Source organism: Nematolebias whitei, chromosome 3 (assembly GCF_014905685.2).
Source record: "Nematolebias whitei isolate Nwh7 chromosome 3, NemWhi1, whole genome shotgun sequence".
Taxonomy (NCBI): Eukaryota; Metazoa; Chordata; class Actinopteri; order Cyprinodontiformes; family Rivulidae; genus Nematolebias; species Nematolebias whitei.
Window position 1 is genome coordinate 36177746 of NC_056500.1, and position 21174 is coordinate 36198919.

The window sequence follows — 21174 nt, forward strand, 5'->3', positions numbered from 1 at the left end:
ACAAACACATACGATATGTATGTAAAAAAAAAAAAGATTTCAAAATGATCAGGAATAGACGTCACCAGATTTATTACAAAGCTTTGAAGAACAACCAGCAACTCACAGAAGATCAATGCATTTACAAGTAAACACTTATCAGTGCCTTCACCTGTCTGAGGTTCTGACCCGTTCTGACTTCCCAAACTGAAAAGATTAGTTTTATAGAGAACTCATCCTCTTCACCTTGTCTTGGTGGTTTCAGAACTGAACCCAGTAGCTGCACACAGGGAGCCGCTGGAGGCAAACATTTCTCAAGGATTCTTACGGGGAACAATCACTGTGTCTACTGTAACAGTCAAAAGTGTCCAACATGATAAAAGATGACCTCTCTATCTTCTTACCAATAGTCACATGAAGAATGATTATAATTAGACAAAGATCATGCCTCATTTTTAATATTATTCACAGTAATGGTAAATGAGCAGAAAAGGTTCTAAAGTCAATATTAATTTAATACATAGAGCATGGTGCATGCATATATGTGCATTCCCTTAACACTACCACCCCAGTCTTTTAACAAAACTGTGTTTTCTAGTTTTTATATTTCTTAAAAATATAGTTTCCTGAAATGATTGAGGTGGCCCTTGGGGTGGCCGGTGATTAATCTACTATGTTCATAGCCACCATTGGCCACCCCCTGGCTCCACCACTGCATCTGGTGGTGAATAAAATGGCTCCCTCCTCTCTTCAGGGCCCGTCACTCTGCTCTATCTGGAACAAGCAAAACAACAACAACAAAAAAGACCTGCCATCTCAACAATGTAACACACTCCCCCCCCCCCCCCCCCCCCCCCCCACTTGAAGATCTTGCAGTAAAAACAGTTAGGTTGTCTTACATTCCCTGTACAGTTCTAGTCCAGAAAAACACTCGGCTTGGAAACTACAAACATTCATTATTTAAATCCCTTAGCATCGGGGTACATTGGTGTATTGCTTGTAATGACAAAATTAACACAACTTTATTACTTATAAATAAAAATAAAAAATACAAATTCATAAAAATAATATGGCATTTTATTTGACACTGGAAAATCTTCATTAGAGAGCAGCTTGTACGTATTAATTCAATGAGTTATAGCATGACTTCATCATTATTTAACCATTTTAATTATAGAGTATCCTCCAGTCAGACTTTATAAAACGGGTGCTGCAACTATATTAAATATTGTAAAGTTCATTAAGAGGCTTTATTGGTGGCTTTGCTCAAGACTTCACACCATCTTCAAATGTCCTCTGGGCTGCAAATTAGAGTCTGTGAAAAATTTAATACCCCTCTCTTCTGTGTTCCTGGTAATAAGAGTCTCCTTGATTATTATTTCATAATTTATTTTCTTGGCATTGCCTTGCATTTTTTTTTAGTATATACAGTATTTTGTTGGTGTTGTGTCCCTAACCTAGTGTTGTGTAAAATGTTGCCCTTGCCCTTCTAGATAATTATTTTTGAAAATCATCTCTGTGGTTTGGAAAGCTTTCAGGGTCGGGCTCCTTGAATGTGAACACCTTTAAAGAGCAGAGCTGAGATGAAAGTCAAAGGAGTAAAAGGGAAGTCGTGGACAGCGGAGCTTCAATAAACCTCAGTCCTGCTTAGCTGCGTTAGTAACTAAATGACTGAAAATGGTGCTGTGTGGGTTCACTGCTGCCTGCAGCTCATTGTTGCTCTCTGCTCAGAGCTCCGGACTGCAGACTCAAAACTGAGTGTTGTCAGGAGCCGAAAAAGATGAAACATGTTCTACTTTGGCTTTTAGGAAAAATTATCCTGATGTAATGTTTTTATTTTATGCAAACTATATAACATCTTTTTATACAGTTCCATCATAGTTCTTGTTCTTCTTCTTCTTCCTCTTCCGCTCCCTCCATCTTCGTCATCTTCTGTTTTTATTAATGGAGTTAAATTACTGCAAAGCCAATAAGTTTAAATCCCACACTAAACTTTTTAGTGGCCGAAGCAAAAATGTCTGTTTACTTGTCTCGCAGGGACAGACAGCAGGCTGGACCCCAGCTTGATGCCGTGGCTCTGTGGAAGTGCAACGTCAAGGCCAGACTGGCGTTGGAGTTTTGCTTCTACAGAGACACTGGACACCTGGAGAATTTTGTGAAACTGTGGGGATTTAAGAAGGTTTTATGCACCATTTCTGATCAGGGAGAACTATAATACAACAAGCTCCTCATGTAAATAATTTATTTTAAGCTTGTTCTGATCACATTTTTTTAACACTGTTGTGTTAACTTATTGTGTAAATAAAGTTTAGTTAAAAATCTAAATATTTTTCTTCTTCGTCGTCGTCTTCTTCTTCCTCCTCTTCCTCCCACTTCCTCCATCTTTGTCTTCTTCTTATTATTATTATCATTATTGTTATTGTAATTATATTAGTATTACTATTATCATTATTATTATTATCATCATCATTATAATTAATATTATTATTATTATTATTATTATTATATTATTATCATTATTATTATTATTAATATTATTATCATCATCATCATTATTGTTATCATTATTATTATCATCATCATTGTTATTATTATTAATATTATTATTATTATTATCATCATCATCATTATTGTTATCATTATTATTATCATCATTGTTATTATTATTATCATTATTATTATTATTATTATTATTATTACTATTATTATTATTATTATCATCATCATCATCATCATCATCATCATCATCATCATCATCATTATTGTTATCATTATTATTATCATCATCATTGTTATTATTATTCTTATTCTTATTATTATTATCCATCCATCCATTATCTTTTACCCGCTTCTTTCATTTTGGGTCATGGGGTTCGCCGTTGCCCATGTCCAGCAATCACTGTGCGAGGGGGGGGTACACCCTGGACATTGTTATTATTATTGCTATTATTATTATTATTATTATTAAATGCCCATCAAAAAACATACATATTATGTTACAGTCTCCATCAGTCCGTAAACTTTCTCTTCTCCTGCCCATAACATCTGATCCACTCGAGATAATTTAATGAAACTTCATACTCGTATGCATCATCACTAGATGGAGTGTTCTTTTATCCTTTTACTTTTCATCACCCCACCTCTAAAGGCAAGGTCACAAATCAAGGTCAGTTGTGGTGCAAGGTCTTTGCTTGTCCAGACCATGGCCTTAGACTGCTGTATAAGTTTGTTGATATAATGGGCTGTGTGTGGTGCTCTGGTTGAATCTCTCTGCACTGTTTTTTTAAAGAGAACAAAATATTTACTGACAGAATGACCGATGATTCTCGGATATTACCATGAATTATCCTTTAATAGTCCTGTGTACCAAACAATGTTTGTTTTTTTCTCCCGCAAGGCATCGGCGGTGATCCATTTAATGGGACAAACTTTATAGACTGCCTGGAGGTGTTCCTGAAGGACCCCAAGACAGAAGGCATCATCCTTATCGGAGAAATCGGAGGGAATGCTGAGGAGAATGCAGCTGAGTATCTGAAAGAACACAACTCTGTAAGCAAAAGACGTCCTGACAACCTTTTCTTCTCCTTCCTCCCCTGGGGATTATTTCCTGCCTGCACACGTAATAGTTTGCATGAAAACTGCCAGATTGTTGAATTAGCACATTAAAAGTTGTCGTGTTTCATACCTGTCAGAACACCTTCACACGGTGAGAACTTGGTGGAGCTGTGAGCATGTTGCGTTTCTTTGATCCCAGCCCCGGGCCTTCGCTTTCATTCATCTGTAAGATTTGTGTGATCGAGGAAAAAAGGTGACAGATGGGATAAAGGTGGTACTCGCAGGTCACGGTGGAGAAATCAGCAGAACCTTTTCTGATGCCCACGTGCAACAAAGAGCGGCGCGGCGATGGTTAGCTTCTGAGGCCAAATATCTGAGTTTCTTGACAGTTATAAATTCACCAGGTCTGAACTGGGTACACATTACTTTAACCATGCTAATTCTTCTGCATGTGTGTGTGCATGGTGCTCGTGAGCTGAGAAATGGATTTGATCTGCCCTCGGCTGCTCTAATGCATGCAAATCTCCCTCTGGCGTCTCACGAGAATAACTTCTCGCTCTGAACAAATAAAGGACAAACACCTCCCCTCCACTCACCCTGAGTGTTGACAGTGAGGGACAGCTCAAATGAAACACAAGCATGAAAAAAAAACCAGCAAAGTGTGGGAGTAGGCTGCAGATTTCCCTTTGAAAGGCAGCTGTATAGAAAATTGTTTGTAAAATGCTGCTCTCAGACCTGATCTGTATTAGTCGAGACGCGTCCGAAGATATCCAAACACATCGTTTGCACTTTGAATCAAACCTGACGTTTCCACTGTTGGATACATTTGAATTCAAGTCACAGAAGCTCCTCGTCTCACATCTCCACAGCTGTGTGTCAGCATTAGAGAATAATCTGGAAGCCTATTAACATTTTAAAATAAACGAAGGGGAAACAAAATCCAATCGGTTCAGTGATTTTGAAACGGGCCTGATCTGATCCATTTTTAACTGTTGAAGGAACAACTGGGAAAAAGAAGTTGCTTGGAAGCCACTGAAATGTTCTTGATTAAAGATTATTGCGGCAGACTTGCATCAACATATTTTTAATGTTTTGTTTACGATGGCAGCTTTGTTTGTTTATTTAATGTCCTTTGCTGGAGATTTTCTGCACCCCATCAATAAGACGTACGTTCTAAGCTGCTAAACGCTGAAAATAAAACTAACTTCTCACCAAGAAATCACATTTGAGTTTTATTTGTATTGCTAGTGGCATGGTGGATCAGTTGGTAGAGCTGTTGCCTCTCAGCGAGAAGGTCCCTGGTTCAAATCCTGGCCCAGGGGCCTTTCTGGGTGGAGTTTGCATGTTCTCTCCGTGCATGCGTGGGTTTTCTCCAGTTTCCTCCCACAGACCAAAAACATGCATGCTAGGCTGATTGGTAACTCTAAATTGTCCCTAGGTGTGAGTGAGAGAGTGAATGGTTGTTTGTCTCTATGTGTCCCTGTGATGAACTGGAGACCTGTCCAGAGTGTCCCCCACCTCTCTTACAGTGACTGCTGGATATGGGCACCAGTGTCCCCCGTTACCCAAAAAGAAAGAAGCGGGTAAAGATAATGGGTGGATGGATGGATGGATGATCGATTGATCAGTTGATGGATGGATTGATTGATTGACATATAAATTGATGGATTGATTGATTGATGGATGGACGGACAGATTGATTGATTGATTGATTGATTGATTAGGTACCCATTACTATAACCAACAACTCTTAGTACTGGGTTCGGACCTTCTTTTCCTTCAGAGCTTGCGTAGGTTCAACATGATGTTGGAAATGTTCCTCAGAGGTTTAACTCCATGTTGACATGAACGCATCTCTTAGTTTTTGTGGATTTGTCAGTTCATGGTTTAAATCTTCTAGTCCACTACATCCCAAAGGTGATGGCTAGGACAGACAACTGGTGGCTGTGGAGATCGTTCTTGTGAGTCGGTGTGAATCGTTGCTTCAGTTTCCTGTTAGCTGACAGGAGCAGCAGCCGGTGTGGTCCTCTGCATCACTCATTATGAACAAGGTTCTGCAGAACCTTGTTCATAATGAGGGATTATTTAAGCCACTATTGCTTAAACCAGTCTGTCCGTTCTCCTCTGACCTCGGACTTTAACGTTTTGTTCACACAGATGCCGCCCTGGATATTTTCCTTCTTTTGGTTTATTTGGACTTTAAGCTCTGAAGACGGTTGTGTTTAAAGCAGTTTCTGAAACGCTCAGACCTGCTGGGCTGGCACCCGTCACTTCAATTCTCTTTTTTTTCCTCTTTCAGAGTCAGAGAGTCAGAGTTTCTTTATTGTCATTCGCACCTCGTGGTACATGTGGTGGAGCGAAATTATGTACACAGGCTCCCAGTTACATCCAACAATAAAATGTAAAAGAAAAACAGTAATAACATCTAAGATCTGATGCTCCATTCAAACTTCAGCACCTTGTCTGCATGCCTGAAGTCATCGAGTTGCTGCCCTGTGATCGGCTGATTAGCTATTTGTTTTAACGAGCATTTGAACAGGTGGGCCTAATAATGTAGATGTTGAGCGTATGATTTGGAAAATGAGATGCAAACTGGTCTTAATATTTTTTAATCTAGCTCTTAGCCACTTCTCAGCAAGGAGCGAGGAAAAAGTGACCTTGTAAAGTAAATGATACTTCTGCATTTACCACTCAATTAGAAATTCTTAGATAATTACCCGTCTTAAAGTTGGACCTTCTGTTTAATAATGTCACAGTTGACTGATGTTTTCAATCTCATGGTTAAAATATTTGTTTCTCTTATAGGTTATGTTTCTAACCTTTTGCTCACCTTTGTTGACTTTAATCAAACTGATTGTAATTCTGTGGCCAAAAAAAAAAAGCTAAAACTGATGTGACGTTACAGTCTGGAGAAATATATTTGCTGTCCTGTGTATAGGACAGCAAATATATGTAAGTTTGTGAATATGATTCCTGACTTTGGAACGGGCGCGCTCCTCCTGTCACGTTAGCGCTCGGACACGGTGAAAGTCTCCTCTCAGTCCCATAATTAGAGTAATAAATCTGTACTGCTAACAGTGAAAGACAAAAAAACAGAACAGGTCGGGTGCATAGCTGGATGAATCCCTCCCTGCATGCATTGTTACTTTGTGCCAAGAGAGGCAGGAATTAATAGAGTAATTAAACCTGTTTTGCTCGAGGTAGATTTAAGGCTCGATTCACACGAGGGCGGTTTGTGTATTCAGAACGTGCACTGCTTTCTGATTAGCCTATTTTCTTCTAATTTGTTTTGTGCTCACAATTTTTCCAAAGGATGAACCAGACGTTTTGAAGCACGATAAACTCATATTCTGGTGCTCACTCCCTTCCTTTTCTAGTCTGACTCTGCAAGTCCTAAAGTTCTCGTTAGCAGGGCGTTTTGATCCTCAACGTCTTCCCGGCTGATATTCTTCCTGCTGGTTTCAGTTTTCACAAAAGTCACCTCCAGTTTATATTGGGGGCTGTCATCTTGTTCCTGCCAGTGTCATCTTTGAACCTGGTGCTGAAACGGCAGCAGAAGTGCGGATGTCTTTGAAGGACCTCACTGTGTCGCCTCGGCTGTTAAACACGCCACATTTGCTCTCTGAACGCTGTCTGCCAGATGATCTGCAGCCCGCACACACACACACACACACACACACACACACACACACACACTCAGCCGCCTTCTGCAATTATGTTGTTATTCCTTAATATGAAATATTAGCTACTGTGCGCGTGCACACGCATCGCCTTCGTTCTCCTTGCTGGTTCTGATGTTATTGCTGAAGATGAAATATTAGCTCTGTTCACCTTGGAGATGATCTCAACTGCTGAATGTAACATCCATCATGGAGCAGGCAGCATAGACAAGCACTGAGCTAATCACTGGCTGTGTGACTAATTACCATTTCAGAAATGAGATGATATGAAATGGCAGGAGCCCGAGCCCCTATCTGGTCACACACCCGCCCATGCAATTAAATGGCTTGATTGACCCTTTGTTTTAATAATGCAGCCTTATTCAGAGATGGCTGCTTATACTCGCCTGTTATCGTTGAATTCTCTAATGGGAGGGCACAAGGTGCTTTGTGTTAATGATTGAATAAGATACAGGTGCAGAATACTCTTTTTTTCATGTTTGTGTAACTCCCCCACCTCATCTTTCCTTCTTACACTTGTTTTGCTGAACAGACTCCGATCACATCTTCCCTTTTACATTTTCTGCCCTTTTTCCACTCAGACGTATTCCCTTGTTATTTGTCGTTCAGGGTGCTAACGCTAAGCCTGTGGTGTCCTTCATCGCGGGGCTAACGGCTCCTCCCGGTCGCAGGATGGGTCACGCTGGGGCCATTATAGCCGGAGGAAAAGGTGGAGCCAAAGAGAAGATTGCAGCCCTGCAGTCAGCTGGAGTCGTCGTCAGCATGTCCCCCGCACAGCTGGGGAGCACCATGTTCAAGGTGAGCCTCAACAGAAACAGCTGGAAATACTTGATTTATCTAACAACTGGAACAAGCTCTTGCTTTGCAGGTTAATATTTGACATTAACATGCTGTTAGCATGTTAAATTCAATAAAACGTTGCAGGCCATGCAAATAAATAATGTCTTTCATAAATATTTGTAGTTAAAACAGGTTCTGCTTTCATCACATGTGAACATTTTACGTTTTTCTAATATGAGTTATAAAGTAATTTAAACTAGCGAAGCTGTCATCGTTTCTTACTAGCACAGATTATTTTAGGCTGTATTCATGTACCTTTACAGTTTACTTAAAGAGATAGTTTGTATATTTTAAAGTGACGGTCAGTGAAGATGTTAAATCAGCCAGATGTTTTCTCAGGTGAGTATTCTGTAGTGTTTCATGCTAAATCTATTTTATAAACCTTTACGTTGTTGTCACCTTTATTTACAAAGTCTATAGTTATTTATCCTGAAGTCCAAGTCGGTGTGTGGTCCTTCTCTAGTAATCTTTGGAAACATTTGTGTTAAAAAAAAACAACAATATTTTAAATGCAACAAGACAGAGAATGGAATACAATGGAAAAATAAATGTGTAAAAATAGAAAAGAGCATGTGCTTGAACCACTTTAAGTATTTATTTGTTCTGTAACCTGAGTCGTACATGGACCGTCACTGCTCAGGGACCTCCGTGATAACGACTTTACACTTCTATACAATAACTGGTCTAATAAAGTTTGATAAAATAGCTTTTGCTTGAATTGTTATTAAGTAGCTGAGATTGGTTTAGGGCTGCTTGATTATTAAAAACAACACCTAAAAAGTCCTGGTTCCAGTTATTTTGGTCAATATTGTAATTATGTTTAATGCGAACAATTATTGATTCAGTTGTGGAAACGTTGCATTTCGTGCACTTAAAAAAACATCAAGTAGCTTTTGAACTTGAAATTCTCCTCAATACTTTCCTGTTGAACTTTCTTTAAAAATGACTGGCAAAGTATTTTTCCCCCTGAAATGTAGGCTACTGGATAAAATTTAGTTAAAGATGAACAACAACAACATAAAGCTCTCCCTGTAAGACATTTTTCAAAATCCGATTATTGTGTTTTATTTGTACTCACTGATGATGATGATGAAGACTAGAGCCCGACTGAAAAGGAATTTTTGTTTATCGTCGATACTGATATTGGGGTGGCTAATGCTGATAATCGATATATTGGCTGGAAAATTTTGCACGTTGTCCACCCCCAAGAATCTTAAGTAAACAGCTACTTTAAACCTGTTTTAACACGTGAAGTCTTGAACCACGTCTTCCTGACGTGCGTTCACATTTTCTATCCTCCACTGTTCACCATAAAGTTTTCAAGTGTGTTACAAAAATATAAATTAACCAGGAGGGTCAAACTCGCTCACAGAAGGGGCCTAAATTAATACCTTTTTCAAACTAAGGGCCAATTTCAAAAATCACACTAATTCAAATCAGATACCCAACATGTTTTCTTGGTTAAAGGTTTCTCAAGAGTTTGGTCGTTGTCATTTTTTGTTCTCTGTTGTGGCGTCAAAACTATAATCAAAGATTACTTAAAATATAAAGAGATAGAAGCTTTTTACGTTTCACATATCAGCTTAGGGGCCAGATAAGATGTCAACGAGGGCCACATTTGGCCCCCGGGCCTTGAGTTCGGCACATATGAATTAAACAAAGAAACACCCTTTTCTGTTCATTGTTTGAACAGTCAGTCATGTACGGTGAAGGCATGATTAGTAATGACCACAACAACATTTTATATTCTTTTCTGAGAAAAAAAGATTTCAAACAATGCATTTCATCGAGGACAACAAAGATAATGTTACTAACACTAATATATATATTACCTCTACGTTTGATTTAATGTTCATTTACAGATCAGTTAAAATAAACTCATCATGCTCTGTTCAGCAAAATACACCACACAGTATTGCTCCCTGCTTCGACTGTAATGAAAGTGAAACTTAAAGTGAGCGGCCATGACTTGAACGTAGACTTCATGTGCCCTCTGCTGAATACATTGAACAATTATGTATTTTGCATGTAAGGACACAGCTTGTTCCCAGTGTTTATATTCATGCATAACGGGACAATTATCACAGGTACCCATGGGTCCCTAAACGCCTTTATCTGTCTAAAATATCAACCCTACTGATATATTGGTCGGGCTGTAATGAAGATGACGATGACGCTCCACTGCAGCCTCTCATCAGTTGTTTTGCTGACAGCAGTTTCATTTTCCACTAAACTTCAGCTGCTTCAACACTGAGTTAACAGGCGTCAGCTGAGGCTATAACTGTGTTTTTGGAAGCATTTCACTTGAACAGGACTATTTTTATTAGTTTTATTGGCCGCAGATTATCTGAGTCCCCCGCTCTTGTCTTTGTTTAATCTGCTTGTTCAAGTCATCACATTTCCTGGTGAGGCCTCGGTTATGCACCAACAAAACGTAGACACGGATTATTCTGTTATAAACTTAATGACTGGTGTTTTGGAGCCAAAACTGAAACCAAACAATTCAAACTGGATTAATTGCACCCCCTTAGATTGAAGCTATTTTAAGATCCATGTTGGTCTTGGTTCCTCTCTGACTAGCTGTTACCTGGACTTCTCTGAGAGGAATTATATACTCTGAGCAATTTCTATATTCTGAGCAATTTCTACTGCAGGTAAGATATTAATTACTAGCAACTTCACAGAACACCACCTCAAAAACTCTAAACTCTCCCTTGAAGGAAATCTTATAGATAATCTTAGTGTTTTAGTTTTACAAGACTTTAGTATGGAAAGTATTTAGTACATTTCCACAGTAAACAAGTATTTACAGACAAGTGTTTAGTGATTTATACCCAGCAGGTCTGTGGTAATGAGGTAATTGAATTGATCAAAGTAAGATAATTGTGTTGTTTTTGTTTGTGCAGAAACACCAGATTACATATCTATATTGATAAGTGTAAGGCTAATTAAACAATCACAGCTAAATGAGCAGTTCCACAACTCTTGTTAGCAATGAATTATGGGAGACAGACGCCAAGTTACATTTGTCAGACTCATAGATTAGAGTTTTGTCTGACATTTCCAAAATCCTCACCTGCTGCATATCTGAATGATAAGCAGCTAACAGCTGGAAGCCATCAGGATGGCTTTTTTCCTGCTTGTGACGTTTATTTATCTCTTCCCTTTAACTCCTAACTTCTACATTCCCATCACGTCCATGGCTTGACTTTTCATCATTACATAAAAGCAATTTAAAACTGCTCAGTCACCAAGTGGCATTTTGCAAATAGCATCTTACCCATGGCGAAAACGTAATTCAGAACGTATTGGACTCAAATGTTTCCCTTGTTGTTGTTTCCCTGCATCTTTCATCAGCCTGATCCTTCGCAGCATCGCCTCTGTTGACTCGGGTTTCAATTTGAAGCTCGGGGTTCTGCCTCTGTGGTTGCTGTCACTATGAAATGAGAGAAAACGCTTGCTTCATAATTAAATATTCAAGTAAGAAATAATAAAACACACGGGGAAATTTGTCATTGATTAACAGCAAACAGCAAAATATGACTTTCTGTGCTGCATTGCCTCACAAAACCTAAAACGCATGAAATAAAACAAAACAAAAGTGATGTAGTTTATTTTATTCAGATTGTAGAAATAATCTCTGATTACATTTTAGTTCAGGAACTAAAGCTGGACAGAGTATAATCACGTTGGAGGAACTCTTTCAGCTGCAGATGTGAACGGAGCTCTTCCAGATGTGGTCAAATGTACTCTAAATGAATTTTCTGGTAGTTCCAGGAAAGCATTTTTTATCGTGCCACTAAAAAGTGCAGAAATGAACACGCGTGTGCTGACGGTGGCTGAGTCGGCCTCTTTATTTAACTTCCTCTCCAGGGAGGCAGCGTTAACAAGATGTATGAAAAGTGAAGACGTATATTACGCCCATTCATCATCTCGTGCTTTCATTACCTCTGCTGGCGCCGATAAAGATCTGCACCACTTTTTTTTTGTTCCAGAGTTTCATTCATAATCTCTGTGCGTAACAATGAAAACGTTGCCGTGTTGGTTGCTCGTTTAGCCACGCATCATATTCAGTCATCTCTCTTAATCTCATTGATCGCCGTAATCCAAGTAATAACGAGTACGAGCAGTGAGTCCGCTCCATGTTTCAGGTGCGGCAGAACGCGGCAACGGCAGCTCGTGTGGTGGGTGTGAATGTCCACATCCACCCACCTGCATCCACCCACCTGTACAGATGAAAAGGAAAAGGATGATTTGATTTAATAGGCTACAAACGCTTTGAAAAGGCAGCTGCAGCGGCGCTAACTTGAAGATGACCTCCTTGTCTCGGCTGTATTTTGTGTCATGTTAGGAGAAAATGAAACTAATAAACAAGTGATTAAATTCCTGCAAACTGGCAGCCTGGTGTTGATTAAAAACGCCTCTCAGTGCTGGACTCTGGAGCCTCTGGGAGATGCTTAGCAAGGGCTTGTTTTCAACACGAACAGTTCAAATTGAGGATAATAGAAAGTAGATCAGACGGGAACAAGTTCTTGTCTCGGATTTTATCGAGAGAAATCTTCATAGCCTTGAAAAGGTTTAAAGTAGGACTCATTCAGGCCAGATGAAGTATTTATATATTTGGCTTTCTGTTCTCTCCAAGCAGAATAAGATGTTTGCAGATTTTATGAAACGTGGCACCATAAGCTTTTTCTGTCATTTGAAGTTTTTCTGTGTGCGTTCTTTTATGTCAAGCTCTTTCTCAAAGAATATTTATTCTGTGCACGTTCTTTTTGTGCGAAAGCTTTAGTCATCTTGTTTTTTAGACTGCTTTTATAGGGCAGTGAAGGTCTTAATGAAAGGTAACTGAGTTTACTTGTTCTTTTCTTCTGGTGAATGTTTTAGCGCTTTAATTTAGTGTTGTTTTCTTTCCTTTAAGGAGTTACTGCAGCCTCTCATTCTACTGTATAATGGCATTATGGACAAATATTTCTATTACGTTGTACCTTTTTAACTTACCCGTTTGATTTTTTTTAGTTTCACTTATTTTTTGATTCATTTAGGCACTTTTTACAGCCTCTTGTATAAGAAATCAATGAGCACACAAAACATTTCCATTAAGACTCTTCAGCTGTGTTTTCATCAGTACCATCTGAGTTTGGTTTAATCTTGCTGCATTTTTTAATTTAAGTAAACAAAATCAGCATCTGGTTTGATTGTTGCTGTGACATCAGACAAGAGAAAGGGGACAATAAACTGGCAATAAATATTTTAATGCAACAAACAAAGTAGCTTTTACATCCAGATATTTCAACCCACAACAACAAAATAATTTTATCCCACTAGAGACTTGCAGAGAGTCCTTTATGCATTTGATGTTCATCATAGATTTGACTTGTAGGTTTTCTAACAATAATGCAGTAGTCTCTCGCTACTTCAAGGTTCGACTTTTGCAGACTCGCTCTTTCGCAATTTTTCAAAGTAAGATTGGACATGACACACAATTGGCTGATTGATGGATGAGCCGCAAGATCGGCATGGATTTTTTATTTGAAATAAATTGTTTAAAATTATTTAGCACCTGCTGCACCTTTGTTTTTAATTTTATTAACCTTTACTTAATCAGGCAAATCCCACTGAGATAACAGGTCTCTTTTGCAATGGAGGCCTGGGCCTGAAGGCAGACTAACATGCATGTTTTTGTGCAGCTCACGTGTGCCAGGAGAAGCTCCCTCTGAGAGCGCTGTGCAGAGAGCAGACGGAGGCAGACCATGGCATTCTGTGCTCTTTTAGAGCATTTAGAGTTTAGAAACATTGTTTAGAAAGGTTTAAAATGTCTTTAAAAAAAAAAAATATATATATATATATATAATTATTATTATTATTATTATTATTATTATTATTATTATTGTTATTTTTTTTTTTTTTTTTTTTTTTTTTTTTTTTTTTTTTTTTTTTTTATATTTATACACTACATTACCAGAAGTATTTGCTCACCCACCCAAATGATCAGAATCAGTTGTTCCCATCACTTCCATGGCCACAGGTGTATAAAATGAAGCACCTAGGCATGCAGACTGTTTTTACAAACGTTTGTAAAAGAATGGGTCGCTCTCAGGAGCTCAGTGAATTCCAGCGTGGAGCTGATAGGATGCCACCTTTGCAACAAATCCAGTCGTGAAATTTACTCGCTCTTAAATATTCCACAGTCAACTGTCAGCTGTATTATAAGAAAATGGAAGTATTTGGGAATGACAGCAACTCAGCCACCAAGTGGTAGGCCATGTAAACTGACGGAGCGGGGTCAGCGGATGCTGAAGAGCATAGTGCGAAGAGGTCGCCAACTTTCTGCAGAGTCGATCACTACAGACCTACAAACTTCATGTGGCCTTCAGATTAGCTCAGGAACAGTGAGCAGAGAGCTCCATGGAATAGGTTTCCATGATCGAGCAGCTGCATCCAAGCCATACATCACCAAGTGCAATGCAAAGTGTTGGGTGCAGTGGTGTAAAGCACGCCGCCACTGGACTCTAGAGCAGTGGAGGCGCGTTCTTTGGAGTGACGAATCACACTTCTCCATTTGGCAATCTGTTGGACGAGTCTGGGTTTGGCGGTTTCCAGGAGAACGGTACTTGTCTGACTGCATTGTGCCAAGTGTAAAGTTTGGTGAAGGGGGGATTATGGTGTGGGGTTGTTTTTCAGGAGCTGGGCTTGATTCCTCAGTTCCAGTGAAAGGAACTCTGACAGCTTCAGCATACCAAGACATTTTGGACAACTCCATGCTCCCAACTTTGTGGGAACAGTTTGGAGCTGGCCCCTTCCTCTTCCAACATGCACCAGTGCACCAGTGCACAAAGCAAGGTCCATAAAGACATGGATGGCAGAGTCTGGTGTGGATGAACTTGACTGGCCTGCACAGAGTCATGACTTCAACCCAATAGAACACCTTTGAGATGAATTAGAGCGGAGACTGAGAGCCAGGCCTTCTCGTACAACATCAGTATGTGACCTCACAAATGTGCTTCTGGAAGAATGGTCAAAAATCCCCATAAACACACTCCTGAACCTTGTGGACAGCCTACCCAGAAGAGTTGAAGCTGTTCTAGCTGCAAAGGGTGGACCAGCGTCATATTGAACCCTATGGATTAGGAATGCGATGTTACTTGATGTTACTTGATTTGAAACTCTCGACCTTGACCTTTCTAAGTGGCTTTAAGAATCTGTTGGGCTCCTGGCAGGGACCAACGCAGACATGTTCCTGTTTTTAGTTTTCTACATTCGCTTAGAATCTAACTGTTTTTTTGTTACTTTTTTTTTTTTTTTTTCCATCCTTTTTGTTAAAAAAAAAAAAAATCTGTATGACTTTTTATAACTGTTTATTGTTGTCGCTGTTGTCCATTGTTGTCATCATTCTTTGTTGAAATCAGGTCTCTCTTGTAAATGAGTCCTCGAGGCTCAATGGGATTTGCCTGTCTAAATAAAGGTTGAATAAACTTAAGCTCATATGTGAGTCAAGGCAGGTGAGCAAATACTTTTGGCAAAGACTGGGTTCATGGTGGACCCATGACTTCAGGGTGCTCAGGGTTTGTTGCCACAAATCAAATTATGAGCCCTCCACCACCATGCTTTACGGTTTGAATTTAGGTTTTCTCCAAAAGTGTCATTTTGAATTTTGACCAAACGGCTCCACTTCAGGTTTTACACCTCAAAGTCAAAGTCAGTTTTCTTTATTTGTCATTCACACCACATGTGGTGGAACAAAATTATGTACACAGGGTCCCATTTACATCTAATACAAATATAAATTGTAAAGGAAAACAGTAATAAGTTCTAAGATATGAACTAAGAAACACGTTAAACTAAGACTATGCTAAGCACTAATAATACAAAAACAATACGCTGAACAACAGCAGCACCTGTGCAAGGTGTAGGTGCAACAACACCTACATCTGGACCTGCCATCTTGTATTTGCTTGTTTCTCCTTCCTGTCCTCTCAAACCCAGCTGGTTGAATCAGATGCCACTCGTCCCGAGTCTGGTTCTGCTGGAGGTTTCTTCCTGTTAAAAGGGAGTTTTTCCTTTCCACTATTGCCTTTGTGCTTGCTCAAAATGAGAGACTGCGATGAAGTGACGAGTCAACGAGTCTGCTGGGTTTCTTAGACAACTTTTACTAATTGGCTTTTGTATGTATATGAATGTTTCTGTTCTGTTGAGACAACTTCTGTTGTGATTTGGAACTAAATAAATAAAATGAAATTTAATTGACTTGAGGGTCTTTTTTTTTTTTCCCCACTTTTGGTTTGTTCAGATGCAACATTGCAAACCTAAGATGTGCCATCTTTCTTTTGACAGTTCTTCCAATCCATACTTGTTTTTCTCTGGACTGGATTCTCTTCTGGATTTTTTGAAAATAGCCTTTATAAACGTCCCCAGATTGGTGAACTGAAAGAAAACTTCCTGACGTCTTTCTTTGACATGGTGTTAGCAAACATTCCCGACCAGCACACTGCTAAAACATCTGTTTGCTTTAACAAAGTCCATACATCTGTTTGCTTTGTTTTTATAGAGACCAGCTCACAGTCATATTGCTGTCAGCCTGAGGTGGTATTTATTTAGTTTGAAGACCTGGTAAGAAGTAGAGTATTTTAATTATGTCCCAATACCTGAAAGCATCGCAGTAAGAAGAAGCTGTAATTTACTTGAAGCCAGACTGAGCAGACGTGTAGACAAACTGAAGCCTTTAGATTGTGTCGGTGTCATATATTCAAAGTTGAAGGGGGTTCACAGACCATGTTTACGACGCCTGTCAACCTCGTATATCTGAGCCCAGGTGTGTCAAAGCTGTTGTCACTGCTAGCTTGTAAATGTCTTGTTTCTCTTTCATGTCGCGTTTCCCCCTGCTCGCTTCACTTTCAGTCCAGGTTTTCTTTCTTTCTCTTTTTTTTTCGCCTGTCACTTTTGAGTGGCAACCTCTACTTTCCTTTTTTTACTCCTCTTGCTTTTGACATGTGAAAATGTATTTCCCTCTCCTGCCCATCACAAAGAGCTGTGCTATCTTACCTTGGAGCACAGATTCCTGGTGTGTTGTGAGTTAGTGCCGTCGCTGCTCACAAACAATGCCTCCTTTTTTTTTCAGTCACACTTTCCATCCCATTAACCTTACTTTGTTTGTCCTAATTTACACTTTTCTTTCCGATCCCCTCTTGTAGCCTTGCTCCAAGCAAGAAATCTTCTGAACCAGGCCTAAATATTCGAGCTTTACTGTAAATGTGTCTAAATTAACGTTGCCCTTGAAGAAAGTCAGGCTGAGATGACGAGGCTGCATCACAAGTACTTTGGCGTCAGACCTATTCCCGCCTCCGGGGGTCAGTAGAGCTTCACGTATCCATGCTCAAACCACAGAGGAACAGGCCGACACACTCGTGCGCGCTCTCCAGACCTGATAAATGACGTTTGCATTAAGTTGCTCTCCCACACGGAATGGAAAATTCTCAGGGAGCAATGTATTCTATCATCCTGCGATTTGTGTGATACTCTGCAATTTGAATATGTAAATAGCAACATCCTTTTTAATGGCTAACATAATGCCTTCTCATTTATAGTCACATGGTTGGAATGTGCAGATAAACACAGCAACCATAACCTCACATAAATCACTTTATATCTATTTTTTTTTTTTTACAAATGTACTCATCAGTCACAAGAAGTGAGCTGTTTTAATGTTGGAACTCACTGACAAGGATGTGCGACATGATGCGCACTCTTCAGGACACAAAAAAGGAGACACTCCAGTGCTACTCAACAATCCGTCCTCATCCCCACGAACAGCAGATCTAATGCACCAGATCAAAACGAGTCTGTGTGAATTCTACATGAATAAATCATTCATGTCTGTTTCACTCCATCTCATGCTGGTTCTTTTCTTTTGTTGTCTGTCTCTGCAGGAGTTTGAGAAGAGGAAAATGTTGTAATTTTGTGCCCTAAGACGACTAATCTTTGACCACCCCCCATCACCACCACCTGGAAAACTAGGCGGTTCTGGAGGTGGACGTGTCCTACAGTGTCTGCAAACCCAGATTATCATCAACAAAGCGCACATCCAGTGTTTCTATTGTAGCTTCTGCCATGAACTTGTACCTTGCACATAATTCAGAAATAAAACAGCGATGGTATCCATGAGATCATGGATGTACACGGCGTCAAAGCTTTTCTTTCTCCTCACGGTGTCACCCGCTGAAACGGCCCTGCTTCGTTCTGTAATGCTGTAAGATGTGTTTCATCACCTACTTTACTGGCTGTCCACTCAAATAAGAAATATTTCTTGTATCATTTTCCAGCTGTGTTGTGTCAGCTTTCTCACAACGAGCTTGTCTGTCCAGATTTTACTTCACTTATTTTTGGTCTAAAATGTTTCACACAGGCAAAAAAAGTGTCAAATCTACCAACACGTTCAATGTGCGGAGAGATTTAGTGGCACTCTAAAGATGAAGCGTCTTTTCTCACCATGTATTTTACAGGTAATGCAGCATGTTTTCCTTTTTTTTTTAGTAGCTGTTGGTGTGAAATTAAAGCTCTGAATACAGAAATGAGTAGCTTCTATACGTTCACTGACAATAAATTTTAAGTATCCAGAGAGAGTGGTGGGAAAATGAAGCTGCATGCATTAAAAGGTCATGTGACTGCATCACAAACGCATGTTAAAGCTGGTCAACATGAGATCCTAGAAGTTGAAGCCAGAAGAGGAACGGCGTCCTCAGATTGGTTCCAGTGCAACCTTTATGTCCTGGGGTTTTTCTGGACTGGAATTAAAGTAAACCTAAATGTTTTTGATGCAAAATATTCAAGTAGTAGGAGTCACACTGGAGAAGAACAGAGGCAGGTTATGTATTTATTTATTTGCTTGCATGTCCGAGGCAGTGTAGTGTGGAGGATCCTGGCAAGAAGCCAGATGGTGGCCTTGGCCACCATCAAATAATCTTTGGCCACTTCAAGCATTTGATGAAACTATATTTTTAAGCATTGTAAAACTTTGAAAGCTTAGGTTCCTGAAATTATAGCAGTAGTCAGGTTACATATACTGTATCTATGGTAGTGGCCATCTTGGCACATGGCAACCCAGTTTTCAGAAAAACCTTTCTTACATCTAGATGTAGCCACACAGAATTGGAAGTCTGTGCCTCACTTATTTATCAAGTTGTCAAGCTCACATCATGCACAGACTATGTATTTATTTTATTTTCCTGACTTAGCAACAGGAGACAACAAACTGGACAGTATTGAAAAAGAAATGGAACACCTCTGATGATTTTTTTTAGGAGTGCCTTCTTTAGATGGAGAACTTTACTAATTGGCTTTTTTTTTTTTGTATGTGAATGTTCCTGTAAAGTGCCCTGAGACAACTTTGTTGTGATATGGTGCAATACAAATAAACTGAATTGAATTAAGTTGATACTTGATCCACATAGTTCTTACTGTGCTTATTTAAAAAAAAAAATATTTAGCTGTAATGGGTTAATAGCATCACATCAGAACAGCGCGGTCATTGCTGTCACCTCACCGCCTCCTGGCCTTTTTCTGTGGAGTTTGCATGTTTCCCTCCATGCATGATCAACCACTGAACCTGATATAATACCTCCCAGTTGCAGCTTCACTTCAAATACAGCCATTTCTATTCTGGTTCTTAATGATGACTAGCCTAGCCTTGATGATTCTATTTGTGAGGCTTGGTGTCGTTCTATACTGAAGCCAATAAACCAGCTCTCATTGCCATAGTTGCGTGCCAAAGATTGCATCATTTTGTTTTGGTAGTAGCTTCATCCACCCCTTCTCAACACAAGGCCTGGACGGAACTTTTCTCGACAGTAGTATGTACAAAGTATTGTGTCATTGGTCAGAAGTTTGTGTGCGTGTTCATCATTTTCCTTCCAACACTCCACTTTCAGAAGCCAGCTGTTGTGTGCAAGAAACATGGACAACCTTGAGAAGCAGTAGGCTGAGGCAGTTACATTCATCTGTACGACTCTTCAAGACACACTTATAGTCAAACGGCCAAAAACTCCTAGATGGAGATCAGACGTGCACAGAGGAGTCTGCTGAAAAAGGTGGATGCAGGGACGGAGTGGAGACCGTGGCTGGAGGAAACCCTGTTACATACTGCAGGGAGAGAGGTTTCCCAAGAGCTTTGCACCGTGTGTCTTGTAGATTATGAAAGGTGTGTGCAAAAACAAATGTCCTGCAACCACGAGACTGTACCTTTAATGTAGGGCTATTCAAGTGGCGGCCCAGGGGCCAAATCAGGCCCACGGGTGAGCTTATAGTTCATCCCACCACTGGGTGCATTTTTAAATAAAACTAGATTTTAAACCATAAAACAAACTTAATTGCTTTGATTGCTGCATGTCCGGCCCCAGTAACTGTGGCCCCTTGAGAAATTTACTTGAATAGCCCTGCTTTAATGTGTGATGAGACAGGGTGTTGGTAAGGGTCCAATACTTGTGCCACAAAGGCAGGTCTAGGTGTCTCATGGTTTTGTAAGGCTTCCTAGTTGCATCATTTTAAAGTGGCTTAACGTACCCATTGATCTCAGTGTCTATCCAAATGCCAGGTACAATATGACCACTCGACCTCATGCAAACCCACAATGTCCCCATCACTTCTCCAAGTGCTGGTAATAAACATCCTCTGGTTCGAGACCTTCACTTAGTTCTAGTTGTCTAATTCTCCTTTCCTCAGACTAATGCCTACATAGTTGCATCACTCAGCTCTCAATGAAGGGCTTCGTTCTGTATTCCCACCATGCGGTCCCTCTTTATGTAATCGTTCACAGCTTGTTCTCTCTGACGGGTCCTACTCTGACATACTCAGTCACCTGTGAAAGTGCTGCTCTTCAAATATCATCAAATGTTCACAGGCAGAAACCTAACTGCTAATTGATGCCCTTTCTGTAGATGTCACTGCTCCTTTTCAAACATGCACCCTTTGAGCGACTGAATATGTTGCTGTCGGAGCTCCAACAATGACGCACGCCCCTTTCAACCCCCCACCCTACCACCACCACTACCTTGAGGCAAAATCAGAAGTTTCTCATCATTTCCCAGCATGCCACATGGAGCGACCTGATGGTAATTGCTTAATCGACACA

The 21174-nt window shown here is 39.9% G+C and overlaps 1 protein-coding gene across 1 annotated transcript in view; it reads left to right on the plus strand.

Annotated features, from left to right (window-relative positions):
* Positions 1-18274, plus strand: part of suclg1 (succinate-CoA ligase GDP/ADP-forming subunit alph) — a 30947-nt gene extending 12673 nt beyond the window's left edge. The window contains exons 7-9 of the mRNA XM_037674936.1: positions 3377-3528; positions 7824-8012; positions 17978-18274. Coding sequence (XP_037530864.1) covers positions 3377-3528; positions 7824-8012; positions 17978-18004 — 368 coding nt within the window. The 3' untranslated portion in view covers positions 18005-18274. The remainder of the gene's footprint in view (positions 1-3376; positions 3529-7823; positions 8013-17977) is intronic.
* The last annotated feature ends 2900 nt before the right edge of the window (positions 18275-21174 follow it).